Source organism: Canis aureus, chromosome 16 (assembly GCF_053574225.1).
Source record: "Canis aureus isolate CA01 chromosome 16, VMU_Caureus_v.1.0, whole genome shotgun sequence".
Taxonomy (NCBI): Eukaryota; Metazoa; Chordata; class Mammalia; order Carnivora; family Canidae; genus Canis; species Canis aureus.
This window is the reverse complement of record NC_135626.1, coordinates 10,828,755-10,845,204: the sequence shown is the minus strand read 5'-3', so window position 1 is coordinate 10,845,204 and position 16,450 is coordinate 10,828,755. Positions and strand designations below refer to the sequence as shown.

Genomic DNA, 16,450 nt, shown 5'->3' with positions numbered 1-16,450 from the left:
CAGCGGTTTGGCGCCTGCCTTTGGCCCAGGGCGCGATCCTGGAGACCCAGGATTGAATCCCACGTCGGGCTCCCGGTGCATGGAGCCTGCTTCTCCCTCTGCCTGTGTCTCTGCCTCTCTCTCTCTCTCTGTGTGACTATCATAAATAACTAAAAAAATAAAATAAAAATAATAAAATAAAATAAAATAAAATAAAATCCCCTTTGGAAGTTGGTAAAGCACTGCCCTATTTTTCTAAAAACTGTTGGGTAAAGGGAAAGAAGAAGGCATTTAGTCTGCTTTTCCCGTGTGAACCACCTTCCAGGGGAGCCAAGCAGAGGACGAAGGAAGTTCTTCCTTATGGAAGAGTTCCAGAATCAAAGTTGGAATCAGAAAATCACCAATTTCTGATCCTTAATGAAGTAACAGTCCTAAGTCACAGTCCGTGGTGGCAGGTTCCAATTTTGCTGTGACAGACTGATGGGGACATCTGGAAGGAGGTAGACCAGGTTGCTGAGACCCAAAGTCGTAGGTGCATCTTAATATGGAAAGAGGGAGGTGCTTGGGAGGCTCAGTCAGGTGAGCGTTGGACTCTTGGTCTCTGCTCAGGTCTTGATCTCAGAGTAATGAGTTCAAGCCCCATGTTGGGCTCTACACTGGGCTTGGAAACTACTTAAAAAAGAGAGAGAGCGATTGAGCCACACAGTATGTGCCTATCCACGCATAAAGGAACCTGGTCAGGGGATGCCTGGGTGGCTCAGCAGTTGAGCATCTGCCTTTGGCTCAGGTTGTGATCCCGGGGTCCTGGGATCGAGTCCTGCATCGGGCTCCCTGCGTGGATCCTGCTTCTCCCTCTGCCTGTGTCTCTGTCTCTCATGAATAAATAAATAAAATATTTAAAAAAAAAAAAGAAGAAGAGGAAGAACTAAGCCTTATCTGCTCAAGGCTCCAGATCCCAGCACCGTGTTCAGAGCACACAGAGGAGAGACACATTAGTGATACCGCGTGGATGCAACCAGCCAAACCCAGGCCACGGACACTCCTCCAGGACGTGCGACCTGGCTTCCCCAACAGTTACATGGCGAGGGGGTAAAAGCAGCGGGGAAGGCACGAGGGAGGAAGACGGATGTAAGAGACACTCGGCCAAATGCCACCAAATGCTTGGATCCGGTTTCAAACAAATTAAATATGTAATGGCGTTTGTGAGATCATCCGGGAAATATGAACACTGGCCATTATCGGGTAGTAATGAGTGATCGCCACTCGGAGATGTGATCTGTCACTGGGGGGACGCACGAAAACGACAGTGTGTTCGCAGGTGAAATAATGTGATGTCTGGCCTTAGCTGGTGTCTGTTTCCTCACGGTCTATAATTAGCTTCCTTCGAAAAATCTTTTTCTGTGCGATATGACAGGCAGCGACGGGCACGAGGCAGCGTCCCCGCGAGAGAGCGGGAGTCACCGGCACCAGGTCAAGAAAGAGCGCCTCGGGGTGTCCTTCGGCTCAGGTCCTGATCTCGGGGTCCTGGGATCGAGTCCCGCATGGGGCCCCTGCTCAGCGGGGAGCCTGCTTCTCCCTCTGCCTCTGCCCCTCCTCCTCTCCCACCCCCACTCCTGCGTGCTCACGCTCTCTCAAATAAGTAAACAAAATCTTAAAAAAAAAAAAAAAAGAAAAGAAAAAGCAAGAAAGCAAGCACCTGGAGGAGACCCCGCGGTCCTAACCCTTTGCCCAACGCTCTCCTCTCCCTCCCCCAAGCTGAGAGCTATACTGACATCTGGGGCCCTCACTCACTATTTAATTTTTTTGGAGTTTTACCATAAAAATCTGCAACTATGAATGCTATAATTAGTGCTGCCTCTTTCTGAGTGTTATATAAATGGAATCATTCAGTAGAGTGTTTAAGGGTGCTGGCTGGCTTCTTTTCTCCTTCCCATTTCGTGGCTGTGATTCATTCATTGTCGGGGTGACCTGGTACAGTGCACCCCAGGTGAACGCGCCGCCGCTTGTTTCCCCGTTTCCAACAGTACGGAGGACCCCGGACGCCTTTGAGTTTTAAGCTACTAAAGCCTCAACACTGCTGGGCGGGTGCTTAGGACCCACGAGCACAGATGCACACAGCTCCCCGGGATGTGCCCCGGGCTCCCACGGCTGGGTCACACTCGTGGGAACCTCAGACTTTGTGAGAAAAAGTGTGTTCCGAGGTAGTCGTATTAGTGTGCACTGGCCGCGCGGACAGCCGGCATCGCCGCACACCCCTGCCATCCTTGGCATGTGGATCGCCCAATCTTTTTTGCTTTCAGACATTCCTATGGATCTGGGTGGTTTCACACTATGATCTCAATTTGGATTTTATTTCTTTTTTTTCTTTTTTAACGATTTTATTTTGTGGGGGCTCCTGGGTGGCTCGGTTGGTGAAGTGTCTGCCTTTGGCTCAGGTCATGACCCCGGGGTCCTGGGATCCCCACTCTGCTTCTCCCTCTCCCCTCAACCCCCTGGACTCATTCTCTCTCTCTCTCTCTCTCTCATTCACTCTTTCTCAAGTGAATAAATAAAATCTTTTTTTTATTTAAAAAAGATGTTATTTTTAAATTATCTCTACACCCAAAGTGGGGCTCGAACTCACAACCCCAAGATCAGCAGTCACATGCTCCACTGACTGAGCCAGCTAGGCACCCCTTAATTTGGATTTTCTTGATTACTTTTTTTTTTTTTTAACTGTTGGCTCATCTCCTTTTCTCATTAAATTGCAGAAGCTCCTTCTATAATCCTGGAAATGAGACGTGCACTGTTTCTACCTTAACGTCCATCCCAGCCCCAACCACCTGTCGGTACCACCGCCGTGGTGCTGGGGTGGCTTTGCCTGCCCCTGGCTGGGGCTCTGCCAGCAGGTGCTTCTGGAAGGCTGCAAGCCTCCTGTGGGGCCTGGCTTCCTCCTACCTGTTTCCTGCTCCAGGAGGGCCTCCGCCAGGCCTCTGCACCGGGCAGTAGCAGTGTCCATGGCGCCTGCGAGTCAGATCTACGGCTGCCAATGTCCACAGGGCCAGGCCCCCATGACTGTCCTCAGGGCAGCACCTCCGGACCCTCCGTAGAGGTCTGGGCCCAGGTCTGGGTCCAGGAGGCCCTGCCTCCAACCCAGAGAAACAACACTCACCCAGCAGGGCCCCCTCCTCACACCTCCAAAGGGCTGTCTCTATGCTTCTTTCTCCCCCACCCCCTTCTTTTTACTTTTCTTCCTTTGTCTTGTTTTCCTTTCCCTAGCCTCTTCCCTAGGGTCCCTCAGCCCCGGAGGGCTAGCTGCATCCTGTGATTGCCACCTCCACGGAGCTCAGGGTCCAGGCTTTCAGTTTGGCCAGACAGCTAAGGAATGAGAGAAACTCATTGGGAGCTTGGTGACAAGGAGGCCTGGGGAAGAGGCAGAGGATGGTGTCCTAGAAAGGACCCCAAATGCGAAGACATGTGCATCCCAGTGGATGTCGCCAAGGCCCATCCCCTGCAGCGGAGGCTCTCAATAATCAGATGGACACAGGACCCGTCCTGTAAAGATTTTGGACTCTTCTGCCAACCTTTGCACAGCCGGCTCGATGGCCTGTGTGTACAGTGATCACGGTGGGAGGGATGGAGGCACGCCTACTGCCACAGCCGGGGGCTCGCCTGTCGACAGCCAAGGCCAGCCCTGGCCCCTCGACATGGTGCCATCACATGGGGGCTGGGCAACCAAGCGGTGGCACGCTTACTCTAGTGGATCGCCTGTCCTGGAAGGGACAGAAGTTCCATCTGTCCTGCTGGAATAGATACGGACTCTGGATGGGGATTGGCTTTCCGTCCTTCCCTCTTCTGGCGGCACGACTCTCTGTGGAGTTGGGGAGCGCCTTGCTGACCATCACGGGGTCCTGCACAACAGCACTCCTGAGCAAGAAGCTCATTCCTGAACCAAAGAAGCCAAGTAACAGGCTCGTGCTCATGAATGTCACTGGCCTCACATGTACCCTATCACCCAGAAGGGCCCACCCCATGGCGTGGGGTGGAGTGGAGCGGCCCACCCAGGAGGACACAGTTACGACACCGCTTGGGAGCAATGCCCTCGAAATCTGAGGTCCTCGCTTACAGATTCAAGTGTGTGCTTTGAACCAGAGACAGACACGGCCCCACTGCTGGTGTCCAGGACCAAAGAGTACAGGGGCACTGGCTCCTCTGACCTCTAATAGTGCCTCACAGGGTCTTTTTTTTTTTTTTTTAAGACTTTATTTATTTACTTATGAGAGACAGACACACACACACACACAGGCAGAGGGAAAAGCAGGCCCCATGCAGGGAACCCGATGTGGGACTTGATCCCCGGACTCCAGGATCACACCCTGGGCTGAAGGCAGGTGCTAAACCACTGAGCCACCCAAGGATCACCCCCCCCTTTTTTTTTTAAGATTTTACTTATTTGAGAGGGAGAGTGGAGAGAGACGGGGAGGAGTAGAGGAAGAAGGATAAGCACACTCCATGCCGAGCACAGAGCCTACCATGGGGCTCGATCCCAGGACTCCAATCATGACCTGAGCCAAAATCAAGAGTTGGAGGCTTAAAAAAAAAAAAAAAAAAAGAGTTGGAGGCTTAACTGAGCCCCCCAGGTGCCCCTTCACAGCACTCTTAATCCTACCCCTCACCTCTGAGCTCTGACAGCTTTGAAGTCTTGTTCCCCGAGGGACAAATGGGTCCACCAGGGAGCCTACACTGGCTCCTTTGATTGAGAAGATGAGACTCCCACCAGGATATTTGGGGTTCCTCATACCACCACATCAAAACACTAAGTGGTAGGTAGGTTTTGCTGTTTTTTTTTATTAAAAAATATTTTTTTAATTTTTAAGTCATCTCTCCACCCAACATGAGACTCAGACTTACGACCCAGAGATGAAGAGTCACTTGCTCTTCCGACTGAGCCAGCCAGGCGGCCCCACACTAGGAAGTGGGTTACCCCCCTGGCTGGGGGGATAGATCCCTCATATAGAGGAGAAGATGAGTCATCAATTCACACAGAGAGCAAGTAAAGCTCGAACCTAGGGGATGGTCTGAGGTGCGTTTTGGCATCTCTGCTACCCAAAATCAAAGTTAATAGAAAGCGACCACAACCAAGAATAAATAAATAGGATCACTGAAGGTCTCACCCCAGTAGTTAAAGAAACCTTGCCCAGCTGAGCTGCTGCTGAGAGCAAGAAGTCCTCAACAAAGACAGCAATCTGTGGTCCCCCTGCCTGTTTGTCCCTTTGCCAGCATCTTCCAGGTAAGCTCTGGGAGGCAGACTGGGAAAGGGCGGGGAGCCCGAACTTGCTCCTTCCTCTCTGCTTCCTGCGGGCTTCCAGCAGGCAGGATGGAGGTGGTGGTGGTGGTGGTGACAGTGGCAGCAGCATGCGGCTCTCCCAGCAAAGATTCTTCATGTTTTTGGTTTTTGGTGCTTTTTTTTTTTCCTTGAAGCAGCTGCTGTATCCAGTCTGTGGTTTTCCCAACAAGCACAAAATCCACTCTATCATGTTGCTGCCACTCCGAGGGTCTGACCCCTGTTGCTGGGGCTCTTGGTGCAGAGACACCAGCTCAGCTCAGGCGGTAGTGGCCCCTCCTCCAAAGTCTGAGTCAGCTCCATGCTGTCCTTCCTCTGAGTTCCTAAATGCTCCTAGGGTCTCCATAATATTACTTTCAGTAATAGGACCCTCCCCTCTCTTTGCTCCTTTAGCTCTTGAGATGGTAGATGCTACCTCTGAGATACTTTAGACATTTTTATTTTATCTTGATAGTTACCTAGTTAATAACTCTGTATCTTGAGAAGGACCCCTTCTATTACCTTTAAGATTTTATTTATTTATTCATCTCACACACACGTACACACACACACACACACGCAGAGAGAGAGAGAGAGAGAGAGAGAGAGAGAGGCAGAGGGAGAAGCAGGCACCCTGCAGGGAGCCTGACATGGGACTGGATCCTGGGTCTCCAGGATCACACCCTGGGCTGAAGGCGGCACTAAACTGCTGAGCCACCTGGGCTGCCCAGATTTTTGTCTTTGCCCTGGATCCTATGTACCTTATCAATGACATATATAACTGTGGATTTCATTTCTGTGACTTTTTCTCACTTATTTTTTTTTAGTTTTAATACCAGTTACTTAAGGTTTTTTGAAAAGAAACTTAAAAAAAAAAAAGATTTTATTTATTTATTCATGAGAGACACAGAGAGAAAGAGAGGCAGAGACACAGGCAGAGGGAGAAGCGGCTCCATGCAGGGAGCTCGACATGGGACTCTATCCCAGATCTCCAGGATCACACCCTGGGCTGAAGGCGGCCCTAAACCGCTGAGCCACCTGGGCTGCCCCAGAAACTTTTTAATTTAGGGAAGTTTTAGATTCACAGAACAATTGCAAAGAGAGTTCAGAGTGTTCATATACCCCCACGTATACACCATATACATTTATATTTCCTAGTATATTCATTCAAAGCTCTTAGTTTCCCCCAGGCATGATTTTAACTGCATCCGGCAATCTTTGATATCTTGTATTTTATCATCATTCCATTAAAGTGCTTTACAGTTTGTATTGTGGTTCCAATGTCCCATGAGAAATTTAGAAATATAATCTTGGGATGCCTGGGTGGCTCAGTGGTTGAGCATCTGCCTTCGCCTCAGGTAGTGATCCCAGGGTCCCCTGGATAGAGGCCCTATTGGGCTCCCAGCAGGGAGCCTCCTTCTCCCTCTGCCTGTGTCTCTGCCTCTCTCATGAATAAATAAATAAAATCTTATATTCTTTTTTTTTTTAAGATTTTGTTTATTTATTCATGAGAGACACAGAGAGAGACAGAGACGCAGGCAGAGGGAGAAGCAGGCTCCATGCAGGGAGCCCGACGTCGGACTGGAACCCCGGGTCTCCAGGATCACGCCCTGGGCCAAAGGCAGCAGCGCTAAACCGCTGAGCCACCCCGGCTGCCCAAGAATTATATTCTTTTTTTTAATATATAAATGTATTTTTTATCCAAGAAATATATATGCTTAATCATGAAAAGCATATGTTGTCTTCTAGTTATCTTTCTACTGTTGTATTGTAGACTGTTTTTCCTGTGACCTTATTCAGGTGCACCTGGTCGTTTTGTGCACCTTCTGCATCCTTGTGGGGGACGGGCCCTGGGGGTGGGGGTGCCAGGGTAGACGCCCACCTTGACCACTTTATTCATCAATGATGTGAAGCCATGAGATACACTCGGTAAGAGGGAGCGCAGAGGCCACAGGAGGGTGTTGCTGGGGTATGACTGGAGGGGGTGCAGAATTCCCAGGGACAGCCTGGGGGCAGGGGGGTTCAAGATGTAATTCTGGCGTCGGGGACAAGCTTGAATATATTTTTTAATTTCTATCTAAATTTTAGTTGACATAGAATGCAATGTTGGTTCCAGGAGTAGAGTTCAGTGACTCATCACTCGCCCCTAACGCCCAGCGCTCATCCCCGGCGCCCCTTAATCCCCCCCCAGCACCCATCTAGCTCCTCCCCACAATTATTTTAAAAACGTATAGATTAGAAGCAAGAACGCGGACGGCAAAAGCTACAGAGGCAGAAGTGCCCCAGCAACACGAGACTGCTGTCAATAAAGCTCCGGGACCAACGGGAGGCCGCAGGCCCCGCGCCCCGGGCGCGCCTCCTGCCGCGGCTGCCGCCCCCGCCCCCGCCCCCGCCCCCGCCCCCGCCCCCGCCCCGGCCCATCCCTAACTCGGCGCTCGGCTGGGCACGCCTGCGGCGTCGCCATGGAAACGCGGCCCGAGCCCGCCCCGCCCCGCCCCGCCCCGCCCCGCCCGCCCGGCCGCCCGCGCGTCCCCGCGGCCCCTCCACGGCCCCTCGGCGCGGGGGACTGGGGCGCCGGCCTGCGACGGGGGCCGCCGACGGGGGCGGGAGGTGACGGCGGCAGAAGGCGAGGGGGCGGGAGGGGCGATGGGGACTCGGGTGGCCGGGGCGGGAGTTGCCGGGCGCGGGGGCGCTGCGGGCGGCGGGCGGGAGATGCGGGAGCGATAGGTGATGGGGCGCAGGAGGTGCCGGGGCCTTCGGCGGCTGGGGCGGGAGGCAGTAGGGACCCGGGTGCTGATATGGGGGCAGGTGGCGATGGGGGGAGGCCCCGGGTCGTGCACGTGGGCAATGGGGGCTCGGACAGGGTGACCAGGAAACCCCTGGGTGAAGCAGCTGTGGGTGGAGGACCCAGGATGCTGGGGAGGTAACCAGAGGTGCCGTGAAGGGCTCTCGGGCCCAGACCCGGGTGACGGAAGAACCTGCCGTAGAGGAAAATCTTGCATGGCTGGGAAGGCACTGGGAGGGCGGCCGGTGGATGCTTCCGTTTGGTTTCCACCTGAGGCCATGGTCCTGTCCGGCCTAGGGGTCTCCCAGCTGCCTGGAGCAGAAAGCGGGTCCTGGTGGCCCAGCGCCCAGCTGCCCCCCAGCTTGGGCAGCCTAAGCAAACCCCCTCCCAGGCGGGGCGCCTGCCTGGACGGGTCCTGAGACCTGCGCTCTCACTCAGGTTCTTAGGGCTTATTTCCCAGATCTGGCCTCGGGCGCTCCCAGAGGCAGCCCACCCACCATCCCTGTTAGTTCAGAAAAGCACTAGGAGTCACAGGTGTGCCCCTTAAATGCAGGCTCATCATCTGGGTCATGGGACAACAACTGAAATCATGACACGCCCCAGTAGCTTGGTTGGATGCTCTGATCCAAAATGAGTGGAGACTGTGCCTCCCCAGGCCGCTGGGCCATCTCCCGACCTGACCACACGTTCATTTCTTTGTAGCATCACCCTGAGCGAGAGCAGAGGACACAGCACTGAGCAGGCACCGGTCCATCAGAGTGGCTCCGTGGCACTGGATCCGACCCAGGCACAGATCCTTGGAGAGCGGTTATGGGAACAGAGGTCACCGTCTGTCTAGCTGGACGATGTCCCCTCCCACAGGGCACCAGATACATCTTTTCAAGTTAAGTGGGCCAAGCCACGGGGTCAGAATCGCCATAGATGCCCTACCGGTGCCCCCCAGGTGGGTGCCTCGTCCCTGGCAGCTGTACATCTGATAAAGCTCGGGCCAGGTCGCCAGGCTGCTCTCAGGTTCCGTGGCAATGCCATACTCCCAGGGGTATTGCTTACACGTGGCCTGAATTCATCGTTTTTACCAGAGTTAAATAAGAAATCCTCAGACGGGACCACTGAAAAAGCTGTTGATGAGCGCCATTAGGGTAAAGCAGTGGGCGGTTGTCCACGCTGAGCACTGGCTCAGAGAGGCCCGGCGCACAGGAGCCCAGGCGCAGGGAGCTGCCGGCCAGTGATGAGTGGCCGTGTGCCACTGGCTGAGAAAGCCCTGTCGGAAAGCTACGCCCGGCTCCGGTACCGGGACACGTCGCTTCTCATTTGGCAGCAGCAGCAGCAGCAGCTGGAGTCTGTGCCCCCTGGGACCTACCTGAGCAGGAGCCGCAGCATGTGGTACTCACAGTACGGCAACGAGGCCATCCTAGTCCGCGACAGGCACAAGCTTGGAGTCCCCCGGGACACGGGCCAGTCCAAGTTCTGTACAATCATGTGATTCCAGGGAGAAAGCCCGGCCCGGGCCCTCGGCTGCGCAGAGAACAGGCCATGATCCACTCAGTGGCCTTGGTGGTTTCCAGTCCTTACTGGGAGATTCTGAACAGTGAACCTGATGACCCAAGAACCCAAGAGTCCCGGCAGCGGCTCCCAAGCCCTCTCCACAGTATCACCAGTCCACAGGCCCAGTGGACCTGGGCCCTGGGCTCCATTCTAGCCCCGCCAGCGCTGCGGGCCCGACCCGCCCGGGGCACCGCTAGTTGCTGCTTTTCTCTTAGGCTTCTGAGCAAGACGGCCACCCTGGCTTCCCACCACTTTTCCAGAAGTTTCTGGGTTTTCAGTTATTGCCTCCTGCCTGTTACAGAAGGGGGCAGGTCTAGAAAAAGAGGACAGAATTAGCGTCATGAAGGCCAAGCAGGAGTAAGCGGGCAGCAGTGGGGCCTTCGCCAGCAAGGCTGGCTGCGGAACGGGCACCGTGTGCAGTGCGCCGTGGGAGCTTCTACACAGCTTCCGGGCACTTGGGGGCGAGCATGCGAGCGCATCCAAAAACATCACGGAAACCAAGACTTATCTTCTTCCCAACCAGCTGCTGACAGGATTTCAGATGTCATCACAGGACTGACAGGCAAATTTGGCCTCTCTGCGCTGAGGCGGCAGCTGGTCACCCATGGGGCGCTGGACATGTGCCCTACAGGACACCACGCAGGCAGCCTCGGTGCATCTGGGGGCAGTTTCTGTGAGGCATCTGCAAAAGATGTGCCCGTCTGTTGTAACTGAAGTCTGCGTGGCTATGTAAATGTGGGAATAGCTTTTGTCAAAGCTGACCTTTCTAAATAAATAACCTTTGGGACACTTCTTCCTTTCTCACTTGTTTTTATCTGTTTATTCAGAATACCTTAATCTGGCTTCAGGTTTGTGTTTTTCAGTAACGGTAGAATCTAATGGTTGCTACAAACCCCGTTACAGAAATGCATAAAGCAGAGCCAAACTGTGCTCCCCAGACAACCACCAGCAGCCCTGCATGTGCAATTGCGCACGGTTCTGAAGGCGTGGCCTGCACCGTGCATCTCGTTGGGCGGGTTCCTTCCTGCCCAGCTGTACAGATGGACATCTATGTCCTGCTCTCAGTGTCGGACTAGCAGCGCTCCTGTGAGCCAGCAGGTAGGCAGAGATGCTTCCCACTGCAGCTGTGCATATGGCATGTCCTGAGCTTCGTCATACGTGCTTCTCTTTGCAGGTGTGCAAGTTCACCAGCAAGCCTCCCAGAAGTGGAACTGCTGGATCAGAGCACTCCCCAAATGTTCAACGTCTAGCCAGAGGCCTGGTCCTTAGTGACGGATCCTCAGTTTGCCTGCTGCATGGGGTCAGGAGGTCTGAAGCCACATTTCCTGCATCGCCTCCCAGAGGTAAAGAGAGGGAAGCGTGTCCCATCTACATGGAATAAGACCTGCAGTCAGCAGCCCTGACACTGGGATTACCCAGAGATAGTTTAGGGCACGCCTCTGTGGTTCTTCAGTTTAAGTCCTGCTTGGGAAGATAGCAGACTTCAGGGACTCATCTGGAAGGCCTCCGTGCTGCACGTAGACCTGCCCCTCAGGATTGGCCTGAGAACAGCAAGTAACGGTTAGTGTGACCCAGGCATGGAGGCAGCACCTGGGAAGACAAGCACTGGCTGTGGCTAGTGTCTGCACAGGTCAAGGGGTGCAGGTGACCCACAGGCACTGGCCGCTCATAGGACAGCAGGCGCTAAGCTGCTTAGAGCACAGGAAGCCACCATCAGCTGGAGGGGAGCCAGGGTGGCTGGCTTCCATGACTGGGCCACCGAGTCCCCGTCCTTGGGGAGGTCAGCCTGGATGGGGGGGTAGGCGTCTAGACAAAGATGGTGTATTCTGATGGGTCACTGGGAGGGTGCCCATTGACAGCTGGGGGGCGCCACCAAGAACCTCTACCCAGGACGGCTCTGCAGCGCTGGGCACCAACAGCCACGACTGCTCAGAAAACAGCGTCAGAGTGCCAGTCTGCCATCCGTTCCTCGCAAGAGCCTCTCTTCCATGCTGGGCTCTACACGCAGTGCAGGAAAACTTCAGCAGACATGCGACTGTGCCCACAGGACAGCGTCTGCCTCCTGCCGTCTGGGAACACGCCCTGGAACCAGGCTCAGCGTAGATGGAGCTCGGGGGAGGCATCTGCCCGGACAGGAGGGAGCAGCGAGCGAGGACCGCAACGTGACCAAGGTTGTGCTCCTTTGAAGAAAGGCTACGACGAGTGATGTCCCCCAAATCCTGGTGCCCTCCCACGCAGGCTGAGGACCAGAGCTACTTCCAACAGCTGAACGTTCCAGGGTGCGAGCCCAGGAGCCACTGGAAAGCACAGGCAAAGGCACATACAGCCACCTTTTTTTTTGTTGTTGTTTTATTATGAAAACAAAACAAATGCCCCAGGAGAAGGGTCCTTGATTACCAGAAACATCAAAGAGTACTTTCTACCATTTTTATTCTGTTGTGTTGAGGCCAGCATTGCAATAAACAAGCTAAAACTACTTACATCGGACTCATTTTCAGTAACTGACATTTACAGGAATATACTAGAAACGGCACTAAAAAGTTTTTAAGAAAAAGTTACGGTAAACTTGCATGCACATCATACAGAAAAGTAACATTTTAAATATAAAAAAGAAAACTTCCGGAAGCGTTATGCCAGTCCTGGGGACCAGGTTACACTGGGAGGCACGGCACGCGTCCTTCTCTGGGTGGGGTGTTTCCCAGAGGGCTGTCACAGACGTGGGTGTTGCAGAACAAAAACAGAAACAAAAAGAAAACATATCTTACAGTTTGTAAGCAAGATGATGCCACCCCAGCACGAGCAGGGTCTCTGCCCCCCACCCTGGGCCTCCAGGGCTCCCGTGAGGCCCACCTACTAAACACACGGTTCCTTCCCCCTCGAGAGGAGGCCGTGGAGAGCTGCCCTCAGGTTCTCCGTGCCACAACAGTCCGGCCTGTCTGACTGCGGTCTCCCCAACACGCGGAAACGCGGAGACGGCAAACATCCACAGGCTGACCTCGAGGGGGCCGAGGATATCCCCCAAACTCTGAAGAGAAATCGGCTTTGAAGTCTGCACGGAAAGCCTCAAGAAACCACAGCACCATCGAGCTACACTGCTCAGAATGGATGGCAGCCCTCTGTGCCATGGCGGCCAGCGGCCTCCTCCTGGGGGGCAAGGGACAGAGGTGTTCCAGAACCCGTGTGTCCCGCGGAGCCAGCGGGTGACCAAGTGCTCTGAAATGCTTCCACTGTGCTGGGGGCGAGGACCACACGCTCCCCACCAACCTATCGGCTCACACAGGCGACCGCCCCCCGCTACACCTGCAGTTGGACAGGTGCTCCATGGGAGCCCCCCCGCACCCCCCAGGCACCCTCTGCACTCAGGGAGGTGCGCTCGCTGCACGTTGCCAGAGAGATCCTGCTGTAAGACCATCCGTCGTGTCATGTATTAATTCCTTAAAGTCCTAGTTTAAATATTCCATTACGGATCTGCTTAGAAAACACCTTTGAAACACAAGGGTAACTCTAAAAAATGTCAAGTTGAAAATCCACATATATTTTTATTATAAACAAAACTTAATGAAAAGTTTAACAAACTGGCTCAAAACTCACCAAGCGTCAGAATCACCAGCAGTAAGAAACATGGTAACCCGCCACCCGCTGCCTCATCGGTTCCATGTCCGGCAAGGGCACCTGTGATCCTAAGGGCCGGTGGAACCTGAATCCACTTTAGGATTTTTATAGACTGCCCCCCCTACTAGGATATTGATGACCCGAACCCCCCACCCACTCCAACCACCTGGAAACTCACCACCAGACCACAGGCCAGGCCACCCACAGCTCCGCCCCAGCACCCACTTCCAGGAGTCCTCACGGGGAGGTCTGGGACAGTGCCCTGTCTGTTATTTCTGTGCTAATGGGAAAATGCTCAAGCAGGGAGCCCAGCGTGGTCTTCAGGGAGCAAACCCTCCCGTGGCCAGAGGCTCTTCCACCCCCGGGAGAGTCTGGCCAGGCCGCTGTTGGCTGGCTGGAAGGCTGCACTGGAAGGCTGCACAGGGCCGCAGGGCCCCTGCCCCAGGGGTTGGGAGGTTAGGGGCGCCCCTTTGGGGGGCCTGGACGGCTGGCCCCTGGCACTCTCGGCCGAAGCCACAGTGCTCCAAGCTCAGGCAGGCAGTGCGGGGTGTCCCTGCGCTCAAAGGCCGCAGGGCAGCCTCTGGAAAAAATAAAACCAAAACATAACCTTCTGTTAAACTCTGTATATTATTATTATTATTTTTTACAATAGAAAGTTAAAAATCAAGACTTAGATTTACTATACATTTTTTTCTCTCAGATTACAAAGTTTATATTATATAACTGGGGTTCCCTAAATTGATTTCTTTTAAAACAGTCCTAAAGAGACCAGAAGTGAGTACAAAAGAACTCAACACACAAAATGTGAAGACCGAGAATGCGCTGCAGCTGGAAGTTGTCTACGCCCGCACGTCTCCCAATCCCGCACACGGGCACGGAGAACACACAGAGCCCTGTGGGGCAGGGCCCGGGGAGGGCGAGCGCGCAGACGAGACAGCACCGGACAGGCGGCGGGACGCCAGCACCTGGAGGCCACGGGTCCGCCATCGGAGCAGGGTCTGGGGCTCTCCTCGAACCACTGAAAAGGCCTGCATTTCTTTTTTTTTTTTTTTTTTAAATGCATTTCTTTTGCAGTTTTTTTTTTTTTTTAAAAACCACCAATGATGTTAATAAATAAAGTGTTCATATATACACGAGACTGGGAGAAGGGCTCCAGAGTGTGCAGCAGCGGCAGCTCACGAGTTGGGGACACACATGGGGCTGGACTTTCGTAGAAAATTGCTGAACCTTACAAAAAAGTCTCCTTTAGTTTTTTTTTTTTTTTTAATCTTTTCTTTTTTTTTTTTTTAAGTTGAGGTAAAAGTTTCAGTGTATGGAAAGCTGCGTGTGGCACACGCGGCCCCCGTGTTCCCTCCCAGGAGCTCCCGACGCCCCTCCCTCGGTGCCCACCTGCCTCTCCCCACCCCTGCAGAAGCCCAGACTGGAGCCCGCAGCACCTCCACAGTCCCCCCACCCTGCAGCAAGAGGTGACCCCAGCCGCGGGGCTGAGCTGGGGGGACAGAGACATCGCCTGTTGGCAAAGCTGACAGCCTTCGGTGCAGTACCATCTCAGAGAAACTTCCTTTCAAACAATGCTGTCTGGAGCTACAGACCAGGTTGGGCATAAGAAAGGGGTTTTGCAAGAAACTTCAGATCACATCTGACATTTTTTTCTACGGTCATCAGGTCAGCGTTTGAAGTTGCCGTCTCCAAGCAACTCAACTCAGTTACGAAGGGAAGGCTTTATGCAGGTTCACACCTTCTCATAAAGCCTCACGTACACACGAGAAAGATCTTTGACCTATTAAAGCAAAAACTGGAAGATACCGTAACACTGAGTTTAAAAGAAAACCTGCACGCCGTGGAACCAAAGTAGTATATTAACCAGAGAAAGGAACACTGCAGAGTTTCGGCGTGTGCGACATCGCTGGTTTTGTTCTGATCTGCGAGTCCAGAGCTCATTCTGAGTCGCTGCTGTCGGAGCTGGATCCGCTGGAACTGCTGCTCCCGGACCCGGAGGAGCTGCTGCTGCTGAGCCGGGATGGCCCTCCCGAGGGCGCAGAGCCCGCTTTCTCTGAGGGAGACGCAGCAGGTGAGAGGCACTCCCCATGCACCCCCATACACCCCTGCACTGGCTGGGCAAACTTTCCCGGAACATCCACTGGCCTCACACTGACCTGTCACGAGCCTCGGCCCAGCCTGCTCCCGACCCAGTTGGCTCCATCAGTATTAACCAAGTATTTGTTGGAACAGATGCCCACACTAATGAGGTTATGGTTCGGTAAGAAAGGGGTTGGGCCCTCGTCTGGGTTCCAGGCACATAGCCTCTAAAACCTTTGTGGTCCTGAGTGATAACAATGTCTTTGGTTGTTTACAAGGAGCCCCCAGTGGATCACACTCGAGTTTATGCTCATGAGTGACTTAGGGTATGGCTATCACCAGAAAAACTGTGTGATGGTGGCTGGGAACTCCAGGGAAGGGAGTTCCAGAGGTGCCGGAGACAGAGTGCTATAACACTCTCAAATCCCAGAGCCTCTGGGATGGGGAGCACGTGAGGTGCGGGGAGGGTGGCACGCCCACAGAGGGAGGGAAGCTGGCACCCCCGCCATGCTTTGCCCTGTGCATCTCTTCCACCTGGCTGTTCCTAACTTGTATCCTCTATGAAAAACTATACAGTAAGTTTAGCGCTTTCCTGAGTTCTGTGAGCCATTCTAGCAAACTGTCAAATCTGAGTGGAGGGTCATGGGAGCCCCAGTGTAGAGCCTATTATTGGTCAGCGGCAAGGCAGGCCCAGGACCTGCACCTGGCGTCTGAGAGAAGGGCAGTCTTGTGAGGGTGAGCCCCCCACCTGCGGGCTCTAAGCTAACTCCGAGTAAGCAGTGTCACACCTGAACTGAATGGTCGGACCCCTACCTGGAGTTGGGACCGCAGAACTAGTGTGAGCAAAAGCCCACACATTTGGTGTCAGAAGTGTGAGTAAAAATACCTCAGAGGTCAATACATTAACTATGGAAATATGCCAGAGTCTACAAAACCCAAATGCAGTCCACTAGGAGGAAGTAATAGGGCATGGGGGGAGGTCTGCAGTGTGAAGATACCCATCAGTCAGTCACCTGATGGGTGGCACCTACTCTGCAATCTAAGGGGACCCTCCCCCCTTCAGAGGGAGCAGACAGGGCAAGCAGGACCAGGCAACGGGGCGGCACCCAGCCCCTCTGTGCCTCTGACCACTCACTACCTGGGCCGCA

The 16,450-nt window shown here is 53.8% G+C and overlaps 2 protein-coding genes across 4 annotated transcripts in view; one reads left to right on the top strand and one right to left on the bottom strand.

Moving 5' to 3' along the window:
* Window positions 1–7,766: 7,766 nt before the first annotated feature.
* On the top strand, window positions 7,767–10,403 carry BRD3OS (BRD3 opposite strand). The gene is made up of 2 exons (XM_077851281.1): window positions 7,767–7,891; window positions 8,769–10,403. Exon 2 carries the CDS (start codon window positions 9,295–9,297, stop codon window positions 9,547–9,549), a length of 255 nt encoding a protein of 84 aa, XP_077707407.1. The 5' UTR covers window positions 7,767–7,891; window positions 8,769–9,294; the 3' UTR covers window positions 9,550–10,403.
* A 1,621-nt stretch (window positions 10,404–12,024) lies between these two features.
* Window positions 12,025–16,450, bottom strand: part of BRD3 (bromodomain containing 3) — a 34,273-nt gene continuing 29,847 nt past the window's right edge. For all 3 annotated transcript variants that reach the window (XM_077851278.1, XM_077851280.1, XM_077851279.1), the window contains exon 12: window positions 12,025–15,276. In XM_077851278.1, coding sequence (XP_077707404.1) covers window positions 15,161–15,276 — 116 coding nt within the window. In that variant the 3' untranslated portion in view covers window positions 12,025–15,160. The remainder of the gene's footprint in view (window positions 15,277–16,450) is intronic.

Bases quoted from the DNA above. Each gene is read 5' to 3' on its own strand.
- BRD3OS (XM_077851281.1), top strand. From the start codon at position 9,295: ATGAGTGGCCGTGTGCCACTGGCTGAGAAAGCCCTGTCGGAAAGCTAC.